Source organism: Myotis nattereri (assembly GCF_964212035.1).
Source record: "Myotis nattereri genome assembly, chromosome: 6".
NCBI lineage: Eukaryota > Metazoa > Chordata > Mammalia > Chiroptera > Vespertilionidae > Myotis > Myotis nattereri.
In genome coordinates this window covers 47,973,120-47,993,309 of record NC_138081.1, presented here as the reverse complement: position 1 = coordinate 47,993,309, position 20,190 = coordinate 47,973,120, and the positions used below count along the sequence as shown (strand labels likewise).

Below are 20,190 nucleotides of genomic sequence, written 5' to 3'. Positions count from 1 at the left end.
TAGGAATTTGGCATAGTTTCGTGATGCGGCAGTAGTAGGTCACAGTCCTGTAGGCCTATGTCGCTTTGGTTGCAGATGGCAGTGAGGTTCCGTTCATTATTTTCTAGCATGTTTCTAATATCTTTTTAACTTAACAAATTACTGAGTCTATTGACTTTACTCTGACGTTAACTTCACAGGCGTTGACCTGAATGCCCAGCTCTTGGGCAGCCAGCTTTTGGCCTGCACCCTCTCCCATAACACTCTCTTTGGGGAGGCGACCTCAGACCTGATAGTGAAGCCAGATGGACCCTACGACTTCTACCAGCACCCCAATGTCCCAGAAGCACGGCTTTGTCAACCTGTGCTTCAGGGTTTCTCAGAGGCTGTCATTCGGCTGCTGCAGGATTGGCCAGAACATCCAGCGCTTGTGCAGGTAGGGTGGGTGGTGTGGAGAGGGCACGGAGGATGTGGCCTTTGCCATCCCTGTAGGAACCTTCTGGTGAGGTCTCTCTTTAGTACCCTGAGACTTTTGGATGATTGGTATTAACACCTAGACACCCCCACTTCTTTTTCTCCCTGCAGCTGATGGTTGTAATGGACAGAATTCGTAGTTTCCCACTTTCCAGCCCCATCTCCAAGTTCCTGAATGGGTTAGAGATCCTTCTGGCAAAGGCACAGGTATAATGATTCCTCCTCTCCTCGTTTTAGTTTGTAATCAATTGAAAAAAAAATATCTTGTGGCACCATTAGTGTTAGAGGGACAGAAAGTTACAGTCTGGGTTAGAGAAGGATAAACCTTGTTTTTTTCTGGCATTGCAAGGGAAACCATTACCTCTGTGAGGCATGTAAGGGACCTCCCTACCTCACCTGTTCTCAGTGGGATGCAGCGTCCATGGGCACCGAGGGCTCCTGGCCAGGGCTTCTAGGTGGGTCTTCAGATTGTCTGAGTGCCTTCACACACTGTCCCCCTCAGTCCTCTCACAGGGAAGTAGCTGGTGCTTCCCTGATTATCAGATGAGGGCCCTGAACTGCGCAGGGGTCATGGATTAACAACAGGAATTACGGCCCAGGTCTCCAAATCCTGTGCTTTTGCCTGCCTCTAATCTTGGCTCTGCTGGGGTTCTGTCAGGTGACCAGAAAGAACTGGAAGCTAGATACACAGGATGTAAACACATTACTGCTCTTGGTAAATCAGCATTCAAGTTGAAGGACCCAGTGGTGTTTACACAAGAAAAGCCCAGGATGTTCTTGAGGGAGGAGGTGATGAAGGGATTGAATAATGGCCATAGTAACTTTTATCTTTGTGTCTGTAGGATTGGGAGGAGAATGCAAGTCGAGTTCTCTCTCTGCGGAAACACCTGGATTTGGTCAGTCAGATGATCATTCGTTGGCGTAAACTGGAACTGAAGTAAGTGATACATTTGTCACTTCCCTTCCCCTCCTGACCTTGTGTCGCAGGGACGTGCATGTTTGTTTCTTCTTGTTTCTGTAGTACAGCTAGAGAACAGGTAGAGAATGTGCTTTCAGTCATTAACCACAGATTAAAAGCTGGGCATTAGAACGACCTTAGTAGAGACCAGGTAACAACATACCGTCCTGAGGCAGCAAACTGGGAGTCTTCTTCATCTCCATTTAGCTGCTGCTTTTGTGGTTCTAGATATTACAAATGGATTTCCCTTAATGTTTCCTTGGCCTCTTCTCTCATGTTTCAGCTGCTGGTCTATGAGTTTGGATAATACCATGAAGCGCCACACTGAAAAATCCACCAAGCACTGGTTCTCCATCTATCAGATGCTTGAGAAGCACATGCAGGAACAAACAGAAGAGCAGGAAGGTAATACCTGTCAGACAGTGCCTGCTTATTCAGAGGGCCCAAGCTGAACTGGAGTGCTGCACAGTGTAGGATTTACCTGCACCCATGTCCCCTCCTGCCACTGCTTTCACAGGGATGCGTCATTTGACCTCATGGTATTCCTGAGTGGTCAGCCAAGAAAGCCGTGTAGTTCTTCTCTTAATGACAAAATCAGAGAGGTTTAAGTGACTATTTCCCGAGAGTAGAGCGTTAGTCATAAGGTTTCCTTAGGCTCTATATCCATGAGACAAGTCAAAATGAACGTTGCTTTCTTGGTAGGTAGCATATGTGTTTGAGTTTAAGAGTGTTTCATTTCATACTTATAATGAGCACCTCATAATTCAGTTTCATGATTTGCTGGGAGTGCAAGTGCATTTAATACACCCTGAGTACAACTTGTTTCTAAATCAGCTTGCGATCCTTGCTTCAAAGCTTCCTTGTAATTGTGATCTCTGCTTGACTGCCATCCCTCAGTGGGTGCCCTAGGAGACTGCATACATGTTATGAATAGGGAATGATGGTTGCAGGCACATGTATGTTTTCCTCTTTGAATCTCTACAGATGACAAACAGATGACCCTGATGTTGCTGGTCAGCACGTTACAAGCATTTATTGAAGGATCCTCACTGGGAGAATTCCATGTACGCCTTCAGATGTTACTGGTTTTCCATTGTCATGTCTTGCTGATGCCACAAGTTGAAGGAAAAGGTAAGGAGACACCATTTTTTTCTTTACTTTTATGCTGCAATGTTATAATGGGTTAGACTTTGAATTCTCCTCATGATACAGGTATCTTATTGCATACCAGGTTTTAAACACTTACAGCCATCTTTCACTTTAATGTGATTCACAGGAGATGTAGAGATAAACATTCGATTAAAGTACAGGCTGGTTATTAGTGAAGCGCTGACTACTGAACTCTGGCAGAGGTAACCTGCCAGGTGCAGAGCTCGGGCCCAAACTGGCATGCTGAGACAGCATGCCTTTCTGTCTAGACAGTGGTATGTCCTGCTGAGCTTCTGCTTGATCCAGGCCATTGTTAGCTTCTTTGATGTAGTGAGAACACTGCCACTCATCAAGCCCCTGCACACAAAACTCCTGCTGTCAGTTACTTTCCCCTGACTGCAGCAACTTGGATAACACTGTCACTGTAAAATGAGTATAGAGTGTAGGTGAATGAGCAGTCACGGTGAGCCTCTTAATATGCCACTTTTTAAACAGGCTCAGTTTCTGCTGACTTTACAATAAGAATTAGAGAAAGGGTTTGAAATTAAATTTAGCAGAATGTCTGATCACACCATCTTTAAGAAAAAAACGCAACAAGAAATTTCGCTGCAAGCTGAAATGAAAAAGTAGGGTAGTTGTTGACAGCCTGCCTCTCTGGGAACTGCTAAATTCAGATAGGCTCCCTGATGAGCCTATGAAACATACTGTAAACTTATTACCTGAAGAGTAATGAGGAAGGCACATCTCTGAAATGTGACCCCCACAGGTGGAGCCAGTAGCACAAGTAGTAAGTGTGCTGTTTTTGTTTTCCTTTTCATTTCTTCCAGATTCACTTTGCAGTGTTCTATGGAATTTGTACCATTATTACAAGCAATTCTTTGACCGGGTCCAAGCCAAAATTGTGGAACTTCGTTCCCCCCTAGAAAAAGAACTTAAAGTAAGATGAACAGCTGTCATGATTACTCTTGGGAGAGCAAAATCAGCAAATTGTTTTATTTAGTTCTGTTCTTTCATCTGTTTAACAATGAGGCAGGGACTCTGGGGAATGGAGGAGAGCATTGCAACTGCCCAGTAGGATGGCAAGATTTACATTCTGTGGCATTGGCTCCATTGTGACCTCGCTTAGTTCGTGAGGGGCTAATGGAGTAGCCCGTCAAAGACTCCTCAAGAGAATTGCCCCAGGTGTCTGTTAGTGCTTGCTCCCCTGGTCTTACCAGGCTGATCTTCCAGCTCAGAGGAGCACTGTCCATGTGCCATGAGGTGCCACGGGGTCACGAGGACCCTCTTTTTTTTTAAAGTTTTTAATTATTTTAGAGGGGAAGGGATAGATAGAAACAATTGTGAGAGAGAAACATCAACATCGATCAGCTGCCTCCTGCATGCCCCCTGCTGGGGATTGAGCCCGCAAGCCAGGCATGTGCCCTTCTCAGAATCAAACCCCATGACCTCTTGGTGTATGGGTCTGTGCTCAACCACTGACCACACCGGCCAGGCATGAGGACACTCTCTTTTTGATACTCTCAGTGGTGGTGGAACCAACCCTGATATGAGCCAGAGTACATATCAGGTGACCTTTTGATTATAGCAGTAGTCCTTTTCATTCCTTTGAGACAAACACTGGTAACTTTTTTAGACTTGTTTTGTTCACTGACACAGCCCTGTGTTTGGGATGGAGTGGGCTCTGGTCTTTGGCAAACAGATGATCTTAAAAGAAACAGAATGATACCAGGTTTATAAAGCCATCCCTTGAGCTTCATTTATTTTACAGGAATTTGTTAAAATATCCAAGTGGAATGATGTCAGCTTCTGGTCCATTAAACAATCTGTGGAAAAGACACACAGGTAATTCATCTTTTAAAACTGGGCGTGACTAAAGCTCAGAATTTGTGAATGGTAGGTAGCAAGATTACATTGTTATAATGGTTTGACTTAGTGCTGCCTAAACTTATTATAAAACACAAGATTGTTTTGGTGTGGCTTTCCAACACCATGCCGTACCACCCAAAGCCTGGTCTACCTGCAGGCTGGATTGGTGTGCCTTGAGGTGAAGCAGACTGTGTGCTGTGGAAAGGCTGAATCTTCTTCCACCCACCAGCTGTTTTACCTTGAGTAAAGTGATCCCACCATCTCTAGCTTTAGTTATTTTCTCCTAGAAAAGGGAGATGACAATACTTCTCATACTTTTTTTTTCTTTTAAAATATGATTGTATCTAATGGAACTCATTGTATACAAAAAGTAAGTTACATGTGTACACAGTATGATATTATTTTTACATTTCCTCACTTCCATCCATTTTTCCCTCCTCATCTCTGTTATTGCCTGGGGCCAGGACCCTCTTTAAATTCATGAAGAAATTTGAAGCTGTCCTCAGTGAACCCTGCCAGTCATCCCTGGTGGAGAGTGACAAGGAGGAACAGCCTGACTTTTTGCCTCAGCCAACAGAAGCAGCCACGAGTGAGGCATCACCCATTCGGAATCTGAACAAGGCTTTGAGGGAGACTCTGCTAGCCCGGCCAGCAGCTGCACAGGTACTAGCTTGAGGAATAGTGTTTCTTATGCCTAGGCCAGTCAGATGGGATTTATGCTTTCTGTGTAAGGAATGTTCTTAGAACTAGGTGAGGAAATACCTTTAAATTCTTGCTCTTTGGATGTATTTAGCATTTGTATGTCTGCCTGACCTCACTACAGAATAAGAGAAAAAGCCAGGATCCTGGTGCTGAAAGTTTAATGCTAGCCTAAGAGAAATAAGTATGCTTGCTTACTTGTGAACATTTCATTTACCTATGACAGAAGATTTGAAGCATCAGTGTAGGAATATGCCATTGGAGCTGCCTTTGGGTGCTAACACTGAAGCTGCTGCACCGGAGTGAATGTATGTAGTGATGTGCTAGTTTATAGTGGTTGCTGATGACCATGGTGTAAATACTCTCATCGTGGCCAATTTCAAGCACCAAGAGTTAAGTGGTGGCTTGCAAAATTCCTGAAAATGTAATAGTCATAGAGACTTTGAGTGAATAGGTCTATTACAGGATGGGTGTTCCTCCTTTCTACCCTTGGTTGTAGGGAGATCCAGGATTTGGGGAGGGGAGCATGCCTCAAGAGAGTAATAACTTTTGCCTTCTTCCTGTACTTCCCACTCTGGATCCATAGAGGGAGCAATGGAGTTCTTCAATCTATTTTTAATATTTTAATAGTACAAAAAGCATAATAGAAATTGAGCATATAGCCATGATATGGCTTTACAGATAAGATGGTTGCCAGGTGTATTTTCTTTTAATTGTATTTGTCAGCTCACTGCTTCTGTCATGCTGATCTAAAACTTTGACATGTTATTAATGACAACACAGGGATTTCAGGGATTCTTAGGGGGAAAAACAATGAAAATAAGCCCTGTGGATGAAAGCTTTTCCCTTTATCTACTATCTGGGTTCTTGATATTTGAACTGGAAGTGGCGGGCAGGGAGAGATGGCAGTAAAAGAAGGATTTGGCAGATCAGTGTAGCCTCGCTGGGCAGCACAGCACTTCAAAGGCAGCATGCATATTCATCCTGCTGAACCCAGAGATGAGAACCAGAGTCTCTATGGCTGGCACTGTTGCCAGAGGTGAGGTGGGGTCCTTTGCTGCTGTGATCTCATTTTCTAAATAGCCACAGTTCATGCCGAATTAATTTCGGTGATGCTACATTTATTCCTGTGAGACTTCAGAAGAGAGTTTAATATTTGCTGAGCTAGGTGTATGTGGAGAGTGAAGCATTTACATTTAGTGCCTGAGCAGGTTAGTGCTATTACTTGTGTTCTTGGCAGGAAGACCAAACCATGTTCTGTCTCGTAGGCCACAGTTCCAGAACAGTGTCTGGGTGTCCCTTTCCCCTCGGAGGGTGAGCTGCTGTATCGCTTGCCGAAGCTCACAAAACGAATGAGGAAGATGTGCCTGACGTTCATGAAGGAAAGCCGCCTCCCTCACCTAGTGGATGGCCTCGATCAGTTTACCGGTGGGTGCCTGCAGCCAGGGGCAAGGGTAGGGCTTGCTCTCTCGAGTTTTTCCCAGTGGCCCAGTAGGGCTGGGAATTTGTCACCTATGTCCTTTTTTGACATCTTGAATACTGTTGAGTAGTTAATTGAATAAATAAGTGGTCTAAAAACCAGCTGAGCCCATATATAGGAGCCAACTGAAATGACACAAACTTTCAATTTTCCTCTTGTTCTCTCATCTAAACTAGTGGTGTTATGCCATTTTATAGCAGCCTTGTCTATATCAGATCCTGTTGTTTGCGGCCATGAGTAGAGGGACACGGAGATGGATTTCCCAGAGTTTGGAAGCTGTCTCTGCCTCTCAAAATGTTGTCTTTTAAGTTAGAGAAAAAGGAAGATTCACCCACAGCCCTCTTGCTTTCTTCACTTCAGAGAGGGGTAGCAGTTTCATCTCCCTGAGCACTTTTGCTCAGGGACTTGAGAACCAAGATTTGCTCAGTAGTATAACACTGGCGGCTAGGGAGAGGACTCCAGCATTTAGTAAGTGGTTGGGACTCTTGGCAGCCCTTTACCACTTCCCCCAGGGTGTACGGTGTCAGAGTGAGGCTGGTCCTTCTTTCTTTCTTTCTTTCTTTCTTTAAAAAAATATATTTTATTGATTTTAGAGAGGAAGGGAGAAGGAGAGAGAGAGATAGAAACATCAATGATGAGAGAGAATCATTGATTGGCTGCCTCCTGCATGCCGCCCACTGGGGATTGAGCCCACAACCCAGGCATGTGCCCTTGGCTGGAATCGAACCCGGGACACTTCAGTCCGCAGACTGACGCTCTATCCATTGAACCAAACCAGCTAGGGCATGGTCCTTCTTTCATTAGGTTATGTTTTGATCTCAGGGAGCTCCTTATTTTGAAAACTTCCTATATAATAAAGAGCTAATATGCAAATGGTCGTCATGCCCTTGCACCAGGGCTGGGGGACCTGAGGCCATGCCCCCTGCACCAGAGCCAGGGCACCTGAGGCTGGGCCCCTCACCCCAGCGCTGGGACTGGGGGACCTGAGGCTGCGCCCCCCCCACCTGGCGGGGCTTGACGGGGGACCTGAGGCTGCGCCCCCTGCCCTATGGAGCTTGGTAGGGGTGGGGCCAGCCTGCTCTGGGTCTTGCATGATTTCAAGGCACACGCGGGTGGGCGGGGACTTAACACTGGGTCCCACGGCATGCCCCAGACTCTGACAGGAGGGAGGTTTTCATATACATTTTCTAATTTTCTTTCATCTCTGACACTAAAGTGCAAATAGCAACATTAAAATATTTCCTCTAATTAATTCCCTTTTAATGTGCATGAATTTCGTGCACCGGACCACTAGTATTAGAATAGCCTATTATTATTGCTCAAGATGACCTTTCTGCCTGTGCCTCATGATAAGGGTCAATAGAATACAAGGCCCATGTGCATCTTCTGGATAGGGCACCGCTCTGTGTGATGCAAAGCATTCTCCCCTCCACTTCCCATGCGGTGCCAAGGGATTGCATGTGTTGCACTTGCTCTCGCCTGGAAGTCCAGACTGCCTGTGTTAGTCTGCTAGGGCTGCGTTAACAAAGTGCTACCTATTGGGCGGCTTTAACAACAGGTTAATTTTCTCACAGTTCTGAAGGCTGAAAGTCCAAGAAGTGTTTGGCTTCTTCTGAGTCCTCTCACCTTGGCTTATACATGGCTCACTGTGTCTTCATACTGTCTTCCCCCTATGCATATCTGTGTTCCAGTCTCTTCTACTAGTAAGGGCACCACTTATACTAGACTAGGGGCCCGGTGCACGAAATTTGTGCACTGGGTATGTGTGTGTGGGGGGAGAGTGTCCCTCAGCCCAGCCTGCCCCCTCTCACATACTGGGAGCCCTCAGGCATTGACCCCCATCACCCTCCGATCGCCTGATCAGCCCCTTGCCCAGACCTGACGCCTCCGCCAGAGGTGTCAGGCTTGGACAGGGGACCCCCATCTCCCCCCGATCACTGGCTCTGGCCCCCGCCCAGGCCTGAGGCCTCTGGCCCAGGAATCATGCCTGGGCAGGGGACCCCCATCTCCCTCTGATCGCTTGCTCCACCCCCCGCCCAAGCCTGATGCCTCTGACCCAGGCTTCAGGCCTGGGCAAGGGGACCATCATATCCCCCCAATCCCCGGCTCTGCCCCCCACCCAGGCCTGATGCCTCAGCCAGAGGAGTTGACCCTCATCACCCTCCGGTCACCAATCACAGGATCGGCCCCTTGACCAGGCCTGAGGCCTCCGGCAGAGGTGTCAGGCCTGGGCAGCGGACCCCCAGCTCCCCGCGGTTGCAGGCTCCGCCCCTGCCCAGGCCTAACGCCTCTGGCCTAGGCGTCCGGCCCAGGCAGCGGGGACCTGCAGTGGCAGCGGGGGGCGCCGCGATCGTGGGCTTCGCTTTAGGCCCAGGCAAGGGACCCCTAGCTCCTGGGACTGCCAGCTTCGACCGTGCCCAGCTCCCATCGCTGGCTCCACCCCTACTTCCTGCTATCACTGGCCAGGGCGGCAAAGGCGCCTGATTCTCCGATCATGGCTGGGGGGCAGGGCAAAGGCGGCCCCAGGGCCGCCTTTGCCCTGCCCCCCAGCTCTTAGCTCCCCCCTGGGTTTCAGATCACTGTCAGTGGCAGGGGGCTTCTTCCTGCTTTCCCTTTCGCCTCCCTGCATTGTGCCTACATATGCAAATTAGCCGCCATCTTGTTGGCAGTTAACTGCCAGTCTTAGTTGGCAGTTAACTGCCAATCTTAGTTGGCAGTTAATTTGCATATAGCCCTGATTAGCCAATGAAAAAGGTATCGTTGTACGCCAATTACCATTTTTCTCTTTTATTAGTGTAGATTTGGACCACCCATATGACTTTACCTCTTTATTTTTTTATTTTATTTTTTTTGAAATATATTTTATTGATTTTTTACAGAGAGGAAGGGAGAGAGATAGAGAGTTAGAAACATCGATGAGAGAGAATCATCGATCAGCTGCCTCCTGCACATCTCCTACTGGGGATATGCCTGCAACCCAGATACATGCCCTTGACCGGAATCGAACCTGGGATCTCTCAGTCCGCAGGCTGACGCTCTATCCACTGAGCCAAACCGGTTTCGGCTAATTACCTCTTTAAAGACCCTTTCTCCAAAGACAGTCACATTCAGGTGTGCTATGGGTTAGGACTTCAACATGCATCTGGGGGGGATACGGTCAGCCCAAACATGTTCTGTGTCAGGTGCCTGTTACAGGTACCTCTTTGTATTCTGGAAGGCAGGATGGTGCTGGAGAAAGAACTTGGGCTTTCAAGTTGATTAGGCCAGGGTTCAAGTCCTGTTGGCAAGTCCACTCTTCAGCTGAATGGCCTTTAGAAAATGACAGACCTCTCTGAACAGCTGCAAATAAGTGCTTCTGGAGTTGTGCAGGCGAAAAGGTTGTCTACCCAGAAGCAGGTACAGGGTAGGAGTTCTGTATGTATCATATTTACAGGAAATGCACCTCAGATGACTTAAATTCCTACTATCAGTCACTGCACACAGTTGGTGCTCAGTAAGTGCTTTTTGCGTGATTATAAAACCCTTAAAAAAAGAACTGCTTTTGAATTGTTTGTTGTCAAAAGAAATGAAATCCCATGTGTTTTTATTTTTCTGTTGTCATCCAGGATATAAAAATAAATGACATCTGAGCCTCATCTCCCAAAGTGTCCTTGGTCTTGGGTACTTTTAACACATTAATGAGCCTGGGGATTTCCATATTTCTGTTTCCCCCCAGGTGAAGTAATTTCCTCTGTGAGTGAGCTGCAGAGCTTACAGGTGGAGCCCTCTGCAGAGAAGGAGAAGCAGCGGTCAGAAGCCAAGCACATTCTCATGCAGAAGCAGCGAGCATTGGCAGACCTCTTTAAGCACCTTGCAAAAACCGGTAAGGTTCTCACTTGAAACCCAATGGAGTATAATCACCACTTTTAGGGAGAAAAACAGCATGGACGATTTGAAGGAACTTTCTAGAAACAGTGGAGACAGTGGGAAATAGAAGGTGGCTGGCAAGGTTTTAAAATGCCATTCTAAGAGTTCCGGTCACACACATACAAAAATGGTGTGATGAACTGTCTGTGATTCCCAAATATTTTCAGTTTTGTAATGAGGTTTCTCAGAAATTATGTTTTTTATTTTCACCTTTTACGTATTTTATTTATCACCTTTTGTTGTACAGCACCCACCCTTCCAGCATCGCTTAGAGAGCAGTGCTTCTCAAACCTGAGTGCTTGTATGAGTCACTCGGGGAATCTTAAGGTGCACAAGTAGATCTGTTTCGGCTGGTGTGGCGCAGCGCCTGGGCATCTGCTTTCCAGTAGGCTGCTTGGTTGATGCTGTTCCGAGGACTTGACTTGGAGCAGCAATGGCATTGAGGGGCAGGAGCGGGGCAGGGCACATCCACCCTCTCCTCAGCATCTTTACCCAAACACATGCGACTTACTTCCTAGGTTTGTCATATCGCAAAGGTCTTGCCTGGGCCCGTTCCAAAAACCCTCAAGAGATGCTTCATCTTCGCCCGTTGGATCTCCGGAGCGCATTGTCTATAGTCAGCAGCACTCAGGAGGCAGATTCTAGGTTTGTTTGTTTAATTATAAATGGAGCCAGTCATGTAAGCCTCCATGTCCTCATTTGCCAAAGGGGATAACAATACCTCTCTTCTAGCATTGCTCTAAAGATAGCATTTAGACCAGTGCCTGGCTCAGGACCTGGCTCCTAGTGAGCATTCAGCAAGTGTTAATTTTCTCCCTTCTTTTTCCTTTCTCTTTTCTCGTATTTGCCTCTTCAATTATTTTTTGGTCCTTTGATTTTCCTGAGGTCTCTACTTCATTGGAATGTACAAGTGAACATCTGTGAGAGTATAGCCACAGTTTTGGCTCTTTCACAGATATAAACCTTTTATAAATTGTAATATATTCTTGAATTTGAGAGCCTGGAATCTTTGAGACAGAGCTGCCTCTTTTAACTGTGGCGAGGTTGTTGTAAATGCTGATTTGCATGAACTGGGTATTGCATACATTTGTGTTTAGTTTGCGTAGTAGCCTTCTTGGTGCTTTAAATTGTAGTTCAACACAACATTGTAAACAGTAAAAATTTTCCATGAACATTCTGGATTTTCAGTTTTTAAGAGAATTTGACCAGGTGGGCTAGCTTTCCAATGTGGTCAGAAGTAGGCTCTCTCCCTTTGACAGAACACATGCTCTCCGTTCACAGTGCTCCCTAACAATCCCTGTTCTCCCATGTGGAGGTCAGCTGTCATTGCCATGCATCATTTTTGTGCTTGGCTTTCCTTAGTCATGTGACATCTGCTTGGCCCTTGTAGGCATTGGGATTTATGGCCTAGCCTCCACTGCCAAGGTAATTACTAAGTTTCCATTAAGGAAATGATATGGTCATCATAATTTATCTCCCCACTATACTTTCAGTGCTAAGTACATGATACATCCTTTGCATAAAGGACTCATGAGTGCCTCATAGAAATAAATCTATTCAGACTCTCAGCTTTTGGTTGTGGCTAAATATATCAATCTCTGAATCGTTAGGATTTGGGGTGGGATAAGTGATTTTAATTAAGTAAATCACATTTTAATTTTTTTTTCAGGCTGCTTACAGAAATCTCGTCTTCGTGGGATGGGTGCCAGAAGTATTTTTATCTCTCTCTCGCACGACACGCCAGACTTAGCGCAGCCCTAGCAGCTCCTGTCAAGGTTAGAGTGGTAGCCCCTCAGAATTGCCAGGGCCCAGGGAGCTCCAGCTCTGTCATCCCAGGGCAGAACATCATTAAACTTACAATACAAATCAGTGTAATTTTGTGCCTAATCAGAGAGCATCTTATAATAAATTTTGTTACATTTGCCAACAGGGCCAAATGCATAAAAATAATTATTAAACATAAACTTCAAATTCAGAATACCACCTTCAGATCTTTTTCCTTTATGAACTGAGAAAAGACCACTAATACCCAATTTTGTGTGAAACCTAGTTTCTATTCGTGGAATGTCAATGATCTGTGGGAGCATAATTTGAGAAGCAGTGCTTAGAAAGATCAATGTGGCTCACGCCTCTAGAATGCAGCACACCCAAAGCTTATCGACTGCTTCCCCTGGGGCTGGCCAGCAGTACCCTCAGCACCTTTCCTTCTCCCCCTGCTAGGAAATGGGCGTGGGCAGCATTGAGCGGTGTAAGGGGTTCTCGGCACATTTGATGAAGATGCTTATCCGACAGCGGCGCTCCCTGACCACACTGACTGAGCAGTGGATCCTCCTCAGGTAACAGCGGACTAGTTGGGTTTGTGGCCTGAATTAGCAAGAATTCTGTGCGTCAGTTCAGGGTTGCTGCATGTGCTGCCCTCAGTTGTGAAATGAAATCTGAGGCCTGAAAAGACAGGTAGGGTTTCTCCTGGCTTCTGGTGATGTGCCTCTGCCCCCTGGTTCTGACAGTACTTCTCAGGAGAAGGGGGCCTGGGAGATTTCAGAGCTGAGCCAGACAGTAAATATGGCCGTGGCTGAACTGCACCGGGTCTGGAAAGGGCATCAGTGGCTGACAGTCTGTGCCGGCTGAGAGACAGGGTTGTGTTTATGGATAGGACCTCCCAGTATCAGCACAAATCAGATCTGAGTCTGCTTCAGTTTGTTGGGCTTTTTGGATCACACAGTTTCAATGTGCTCAGCCATACATGGACGCTCCTCAATGGAAATAGATATTTAAAAGGTCAGGACAGTTGGGAAGTCTGTCATCATCTATTGAGTGTCGAGAGGCAGTATTTCCAGACTAATCACTTCAAGTTTAGGTATTTGCTGCTCACTCATAGGGTTTATTGAGCAAAGTGTATTACATTTACTAGATTTTTTTTAAAAAAAGTGGTTGAAAACACTGCATTGGTGTGAATTGCATGTGAGAGGGCTGTAAGGGGTCAGGTGATAAGCAGTAAGTTTTGATGCTTGTGAAAGACTGAAGGATGTGTCTAGGTGCTTTGGAAGGCATTTGAATAGACTTCTTACCTATTGGAGGGATCCACCACTCCCCTCCCCTACCCCTTTTTTTTAATGTGAAAAAGCCCATACTTGCTTTAGAAAGAATGAATTTACTGTTAAAAAACAACATGGTGACAGAGTTTAAGGTGCCTTGTGTTTTCCCCATGGCTTTCTCTGCACAGAAACCTCCTCAGCTGTGTGCAGGAGATTCAGGGCAGGCTGACAGGGCCACTGCTCTACCCCGTGGCCTTCCCGCCCCAGGACGGTGTGCAGCAGTGGACAGAGAGGCTGCAGCACTTGGCCATGCAGAGCCAGATCCTGCTTGAGCAGCTCTCCTGGCTCCTCCAGTGCTGCCCTGACGCAGCGTCAGCTCCAAGCCAAGGTGATGCCCGGGCACAGGGTCAGTCTTCTACCCTCTGCCCGGAAGGGCCAGAGCTCACCACGGGGCAGCTTTCCAGAGCAGTGCTGGACTTCAACCCATCAGATCTGAGCTATCCATCCCCAGTACCTGGCAATCAGCTGCCCTCCGGTTGCCGGATGCGGAAACAGGACCAGCTTTGGCAACAGTCAACTTCGAGATTAACTGAGATGCTGAAGACCATTCAAACGGTGAAAGCTGACGTTGACAGAATTAGGCAGCAGTCTTGTGAGACTCTCTTTCATTCTTGGTGAGTGTGCTTATGCCTCTGCTCTTCCTGTGTGCTTGGGTACTTGCTAGAGTTTAATGATGGGTAAAATTATGCAAGGGCTCAAGTCCTCCGTTTTTCAGTGGACAGGCATAGTGCTTTGTGGCATATGTGTAGCAGTTTCACATACAATGAGTTTTGCTCTGCTTCCATTTTAGTTGGAGGGAGGACTGTGTGTGTGGGGGCGGGGGGGGGGCAGGGAGGCGCAGTACATACCCCATTCCTTTCAACATTGTGGCATTTCTGTTGTTGCAGGAAAGATTTTGAAGTTTGCTCTTCTGGGCTGAGTTGCCTGTCCCAGGTGTCAGCTCATTTGCAAGGCCTAGAGTCCTTGTTCATTCTTCCAGGGATGGAGGTTGAGCAAACAGACCAACAAATGGCATTAGTTGAGAGCCTGGAATATGTCAGAGGAGAAATCGGTAAAGCCACAGATGACTTTACTACCTGGAAGACACATCTTCTCACGTCAGGCAGCCAAGGAGGTAAGGACTGTTGTTCAGTAAGGGAGGAAAAGCCCAGCATAGGAATGATGTCTTGTAGACAAAGTCTAAATTATACTAAAGACACATACTGTTTCATTCTAAACCTATCTGTCCAGAGTTCTAAGGCAGACAGCTCTTATTTTCCTACATTTGTTCGTGTCCCTTGCCTTTGGATTGCCGTCATGTCACTCTCCCTGTAGCACACGTGTATGGAGACACCACAGGCTCCCTCAGCTGTTACAGTTCTCCCTTACACCAGAAAGCTGAGGGTGGCATTTGACTAAGTGTCTATACACACTATCTAAACTGTTATTTTCATATTTTTTACATTATTTTAGCAAAATTGTTTTAATATAAGACGATAACCTTGTAGCTTTATTTAGGTAGGGACTGTGTCTCATCTTTGTATCCAGTGTAGCTTGGCACAGTGGCTGATCCATAGTAGGTGCTTACAGGTGGTCATTTTTTAAAATAACAAGTGAACATTGCCAATGGTTTCCTGACACAAGTGATCGGGTTTTTTGTTTGTTTGTACCATTTACTTAATAGGAAACCAACTATTGGATGAAGGGTTTGTGGAAGATTTTGCAGAGAAAATGGAAACTGCCATCCGGTCCATCCTTTATGCCATCCAGAACTTAGCAGAAAGAAATAGTAAAAAGACAGATGAGAACTCTGACCAGATAAGGCCACAGGAAGAGGATGGTATGTCTGAAATCAGGCAAACATTAGTTTCATATTTGATTTAATTTTTCAATTTGATGATTTATCTTTGTGACTGAATGTTTAAGGACAGATATTTGAAATAAATGACTGGATGAATGGGGATGAAAAGGGTTTATCTTCAGTTATTCATAATGTCATTCTTTTCAGCAGGCTTTGAGAAACTACAATCAGGACATCTAACAAAACTCTTAGAGGAAGACTTGTGGGCTGACGTGAGCACTTTGCATGTGCAGAAAATAATTTCTGCTATCTCTGAGCTGTTGGAGAGACTGAAATCATGTGGTGAGGACGGCGCAGCAGCAAAGCATATGGTAATCAACTGTTCTTTATAAGCTTCTTGCTGTCGGGAGTTGGCTGAGCAAAGGCAGAGGGGGTTTCACCTCGCCATGTGGGTGGTCCTAAAGCAGGCCTCTGTGGCAAAATCACTAGGAATTTGCTTTCTTTATAGATGTAAACGCCATTGATAAACTTGAAAAGCTTAGGGCTTGTTAGCTAAGAGTTATAGTTGTAAGATGCCTAGGTACAAAAATGCTAGCAATCCAAAATATCCATTGTCTTGGTATTTTATATCCTAACCACATTCTTTTGAGTATTCGATGTTCAGTTTGCTGCCATTAACTAAAGTTTAGTGGCCACACTCTGCAAATACCATTCCTTTCCCAATAAGCCAGCAGAGGAAGCTATCAAATCCATTAAGTCCTGAGAGGCAACTTACTTTGTAGGACACTGTATGTCATTCTGTATTATTGCCTCCAGTGCCAACTTTGATTCCCAATGGGATTTGTTTATAAACATTTCATTTACAAAAACAAACAACTTGGTTACCTAAATGAGATTTAAGTGACTGAGAATTTAAAGTGTACGTTGTGTGAACAAGGAAGAAATCCCAGTGAGCAGGCGTTTGTGCATGTTAAAAATACATAACCCCTACCACTAGTGACATTTAGTACCTTAAATTCACAGTGTTGTTACAACCTATGTCATTATATAGTTCCAGAACATTTTCTTTACCATTTTGATCACCCCAAGGGAAACCCAGTACCCCTTTAGCAGTGTGACCAGGCCTTCTGATCTGCTTTGCCCCCAGTTCTTCAGCCAGTCCTGCTGCTGGTTGGTGCGCCTGCTGCCCATGCTCTCCAGGTACTCGGACCTCGTCCTCTTCTTCCTGACCATGTCTTTGGCAACTCATCGTAGCACTGCAAAGCTGCTCTCCGTGCTTACCCAGGTCTTTACGGAGCTTGCTCAGAAGGTAAGGATTACTCATGTGGAGCACCGTGGGCAGCTGGAACATTCTGTACCATTAGTGTTTGGCTTAATGGGCTTTTATTTTGGACCTTCACACATTTGCTCTCCCTGTGCATTATTTATGGAAGGCTTTGTCTGGCACCCTTTTAATAAGCCTATTTAGGCGGTAGTCTTGGAACCTACAGATACCTCACTGAAGAGCTCCCTTGACTCCAGAGGCTGTCTGATGGCTACAGCTTTTCACAGCCTTCTCTCATGTTTGAAGTCGTCTTCAATTAACTCCCAGCTAGATTTCTAGGATAGATGAATCTGTAAGGCTAAGTTTTCTTTAAATCATTTCTATGTAATTATGATGAAATGGTAATGGGGCTTTTAACGTTAGGTGGAGCATTTTTCTTTAATTGGGAAATAATCATTCATGCATTCATTCATTCGGCCCCTGCACCCAGCAGGAGACAGCCAAATCTAACAGACTCAGCATGGTGTGGTAATCGGATCATGAGGTATCCATTTCTCAAGTTACTCATGTGACGTCTCTGAACCTCACTTTCCTCATTTGTAAAATGAGATCTGCCTATACTCTTTAGCATTTTTGTGATAATTTCAATTGAATGTGTACATTTTTATTTCTTTAGTATTCCAAGATTTTCTCCAAATCTATGTACAGTACAGATGAGATTCATTTGAAGGAGATAGGAATTTACAAACTGAGGGTAGGGTCTAGGATTCTTATGAACAGTTGAGAGTTCCTAGTTCTGAGTATCTGGAGTACTGGAAAGGGTCCAAGAATGGAAGGCAAGCCCATGCCTTGTTTCTAGAGGATAAACATGTGTATTTGTTGAGTAATAAATAAATGGATGCATCTCCTATTTGCCCTCTCTATCTGATGAGCACTGAGCCAGTCTTACACATCCCATCATTTCTTGGTGGTGACACTGCATGCAAAATGACGGTAGCAGAACAATGTGTGGTGAGGGTGCCCTGAGATTCGGATTAGCTGTGTTTTGTCTACTTGCACATTGATCTGGTCTGGTAGGTTCTAGAATGATTTTGGCCTTGTGATTTGTGTGTGTGTGGGGTGTGGTGTGGAGGAGGAAGTGGTTCTGATATAAGCAAGGTGTTGGGAGCCCAGCGGCTGTCCCAGTTGCAGCGACTGTAGTGGTGTGCCCTGCAGGATATCTGAATGTTTCCTGTGTGGTCTTATTCTGCCTGTATCTGAATATCGTGGGTTTTTTTAAAATAATATAGCTCAATGGGAAAATTAGGTAAGTTAACAAAGATGTGTTTTCAATGACTTTCCTCAAAGTGAGTTTGCCTTTCCTTTTTTTTTTTTATGTCCATATTGTATTTATTCGTATCCTTTCTGAGTAGTGCTGAGGGACCTTGAAGTAGATTGGACCAAAGACCTTGTATGCATATATGCATCACCCATGGACACAGATAATAGGGTGCTAAAGGCCTGGGGTATGGGTGGGGGATTACACGGGGAAAGAGGGGACATATGTTATACTTTCAACAATAAAGAATTATTTAAAAAAAATATTTTTAAAGAAAATAGGTTGGACATGGCACTAAAATAATCTAGATTGTTAATTACAACACTTAATCCACAAAAAAGCTGTTTCTTTGTAACTAAGTCATAATCACTGGTTTGGATCTTCCTTATTAGTTGGCAACTTTTATTTTTAACACATTTTTATCCTCAGAATGACAAATAACTTGATAGCTTGTATTTTCTAAACTTAAGTTTCTCATTCAGAGCCACTATTCATTTTTTCTATTTAATTTTGTCCCACACACTAAAGTAGTTGAATTTGCTTGTCAGTTCTTTTCCAACATGAAACACAGTGTTGTTAACACTTCCCGAACTTTACTGTGTCTGGCCTTGTTCATTCTAGACCCCACATTGTTCCAGGTGCCAGGTGGCAGCCAGATGTGGCATGTTTCCCAAGAGGGACAGGTTTGCTTTGAGAGCTGGGGGAAGGCATATTTTTTAACATATTAAAATTTTATTTAAGGAGCATTGCACAAAATTTCCCTTTTTTCTTTAATCTTCACCTGAGGATATTTATCCGTTGATTTTTAGAGACAGTGGAAGAGAGAGGGAAAGACAGAGAAAAATATCGATGTGAGAGAAACATCTATTGGTTGCTTCCTGCACAAGCCCCGACCAGGGCCTGGGCCAGGGAGGAGCCTGCAACTGAGGTACGTGCCTTTGGCAGGAATCAAACCTGGGACCCTTCGGTTCACAGGACAATGCTCTATCCACTGAACCAAACCAGCTAGCGCAAAATTTCCATTTTTCAAGTAAAGATGAAACCTCTCTCTTGTAGCATCTCTTCAAGTTGCTGTACCTCCAGGGTTACATATCTTCTCCCTCTCTTCTTGGGCTTATTAATTTCAGAAGAAAAGAAGAAGAAAAACAAAACCCCTTTGGGATTTAGACACTGAGAGGTCTACTCTCTGACTTGCTCCTAAATACTTTTCCCTAGTATACGTCATTCAAATTTCTGTCTTGGCAAAATGACAAATTAACCATACACTAGAGGCCTCTTCAAAGTCAGAACCGCATATATTAAATCTGATGTCAAGCTTTGAAACTGCATAGTAACTGTTATCACCAAGGAAGAAAAGTTCAGAGGCCTACTGTACTTGCATCAGATTTAAAATACTGATCTAGGAAAAAATTTAGCATTTGTTAAAATTTTTTTGTGTGTGGTAGGACTGAGAATCCCCCTTTCTTTATTGCCTAACTGTTTACTCTTTCATGTTCAAGGGATTTTGCCTACCCAAAGAATTTATGGAAGATTCAGCAGGCGAGGGAGCAACTGAGTTTCATGACTATGAGGGAGGTGGAATTGGAGAAGGTGAAGGTATGAAGGATGTGAGTGACAAGATAGAAAATGAAGAACAGGTACGTTTCACATGCCTGAAACATGTACAGAGTTTACAGAAGACCGCTCCCCTTCCCCTTTCTTTTCAATAGTTAAAGTACTGACATAAATGTCAATGGTTTTCAAACTGAGATCTGTGGACCTCTAAGAGTACTTGGTTCTGGTGAGTGGGTGTAAATAAAAAGCATAAAGATCACAGAAAGCAACTTTGCAACTCAGTCACTGCTTATGGCTATAATTTGAGAAAGAGGTGATTTAAAAATGTTAAATGGGGAGATCGTTGCTGTTGATTTTCTAAAGGATTTTTGGTAGTCATTTAAGAATAAAAAGGTTGGCTTTTGGCTTTTCTTTATTTTTCAAATTTAACTTAACATATAGTATTTCCTAATAGAAAAATTTAGAGTAAAAAGAATAACCCTAATAGGAAAAGTACAACCCAATGCAAAAAACAAAAAACCATGAAGAGGGCAGAAAAAAACACCCAGAACAATTTGGCAGTATATAATAAATTTTAAATTGTGTTATTTTCTTTGACTTAGGAATTCCACTTTTTATAGAAATGCTAATAAGGATCAAAGATAATATGCAGAGCAATACTGTAAATC

The 20,190-nt window shown here is 44.7% G+C and overlaps 1 protein-coding gene across 1 annotated transcript in view; it reads left to right on the top strand.

Annotated features, from left to right (window-relative positions):
• MDN1 (midasin AAA ATPase 1) overlaps positions 1 to 20,190 on the top strand; it is a 153,309-nt gene that overhangs the window by 110,656 nt on the left and 22,463 nt on the right. The window contains exons 66-84 of the mRNA XM_081094168.1: positions 180 to 415; positions 565 to 660; positions 1,296 to 1,390; positions 1,695 to 1,816; positions 2,396 to 2,542; positions 3,388 to 3,497; positions 4,329 to 4,402; positions 4,891 to 5,089; positions 6,394 to 6,553; positions 10,321 to 10,467; positions 11,030 to 11,156; positions 12,181 to 12,286; positions 12,732 to 12,847; positions 13,735 to 14,220; positions 14,494 to 14,720; positions 15,270 to 15,425; positions 15,594 to 15,757; positions 16,534 to 16,695; positions 19,468 to 19,605. Of these exons, the coding sequence (XP_080950294.1) occupies positions 180 to 415; positions 565 to 660; positions 1,296 to 1,390; positions 1,695 to 1,816; positions 2,396 to 2,542; positions 3,388 to 3,497; positions 4,329 to 4,402; positions 4,891 to 5,089; positions 6,394 to 6,553; positions 10,321 to 10,467; positions 11,030 to 11,156; positions 12,181 to 12,286; positions 12,732 to 12,847; positions 13,735 to 14,220; positions 14,494 to 14,720; positions 15,270 to 15,425; positions 15,594 to 15,757; positions 16,534 to 16,695; positions 19,468 to 19,605 (3,068 nt within the window). The remainder of the gene's footprint in view (positions 1 to 179; positions 416 to 564; positions 661 to 1,295; positions 1,391 to 1,694; positions 1,817 to 2,395; positions 2,543 to 3,387; positions 3,498 to 4,328; positions 4,403 to 4,890; positions 5,090 to 6,393; positions 6,554 to 10,320; positions 10,468 to 11,029; positions 11,157 to 12,180; positions 12,287 to 12,731; positions 12,848 to 13,734; positions 14,221 to 14,493; positions 14,721 to 15,269; positions 15,426 to 15,593; positions 15,758 to 16,533; positions 16,696 to 19,467; positions 19,606 to 20,190) is intronic.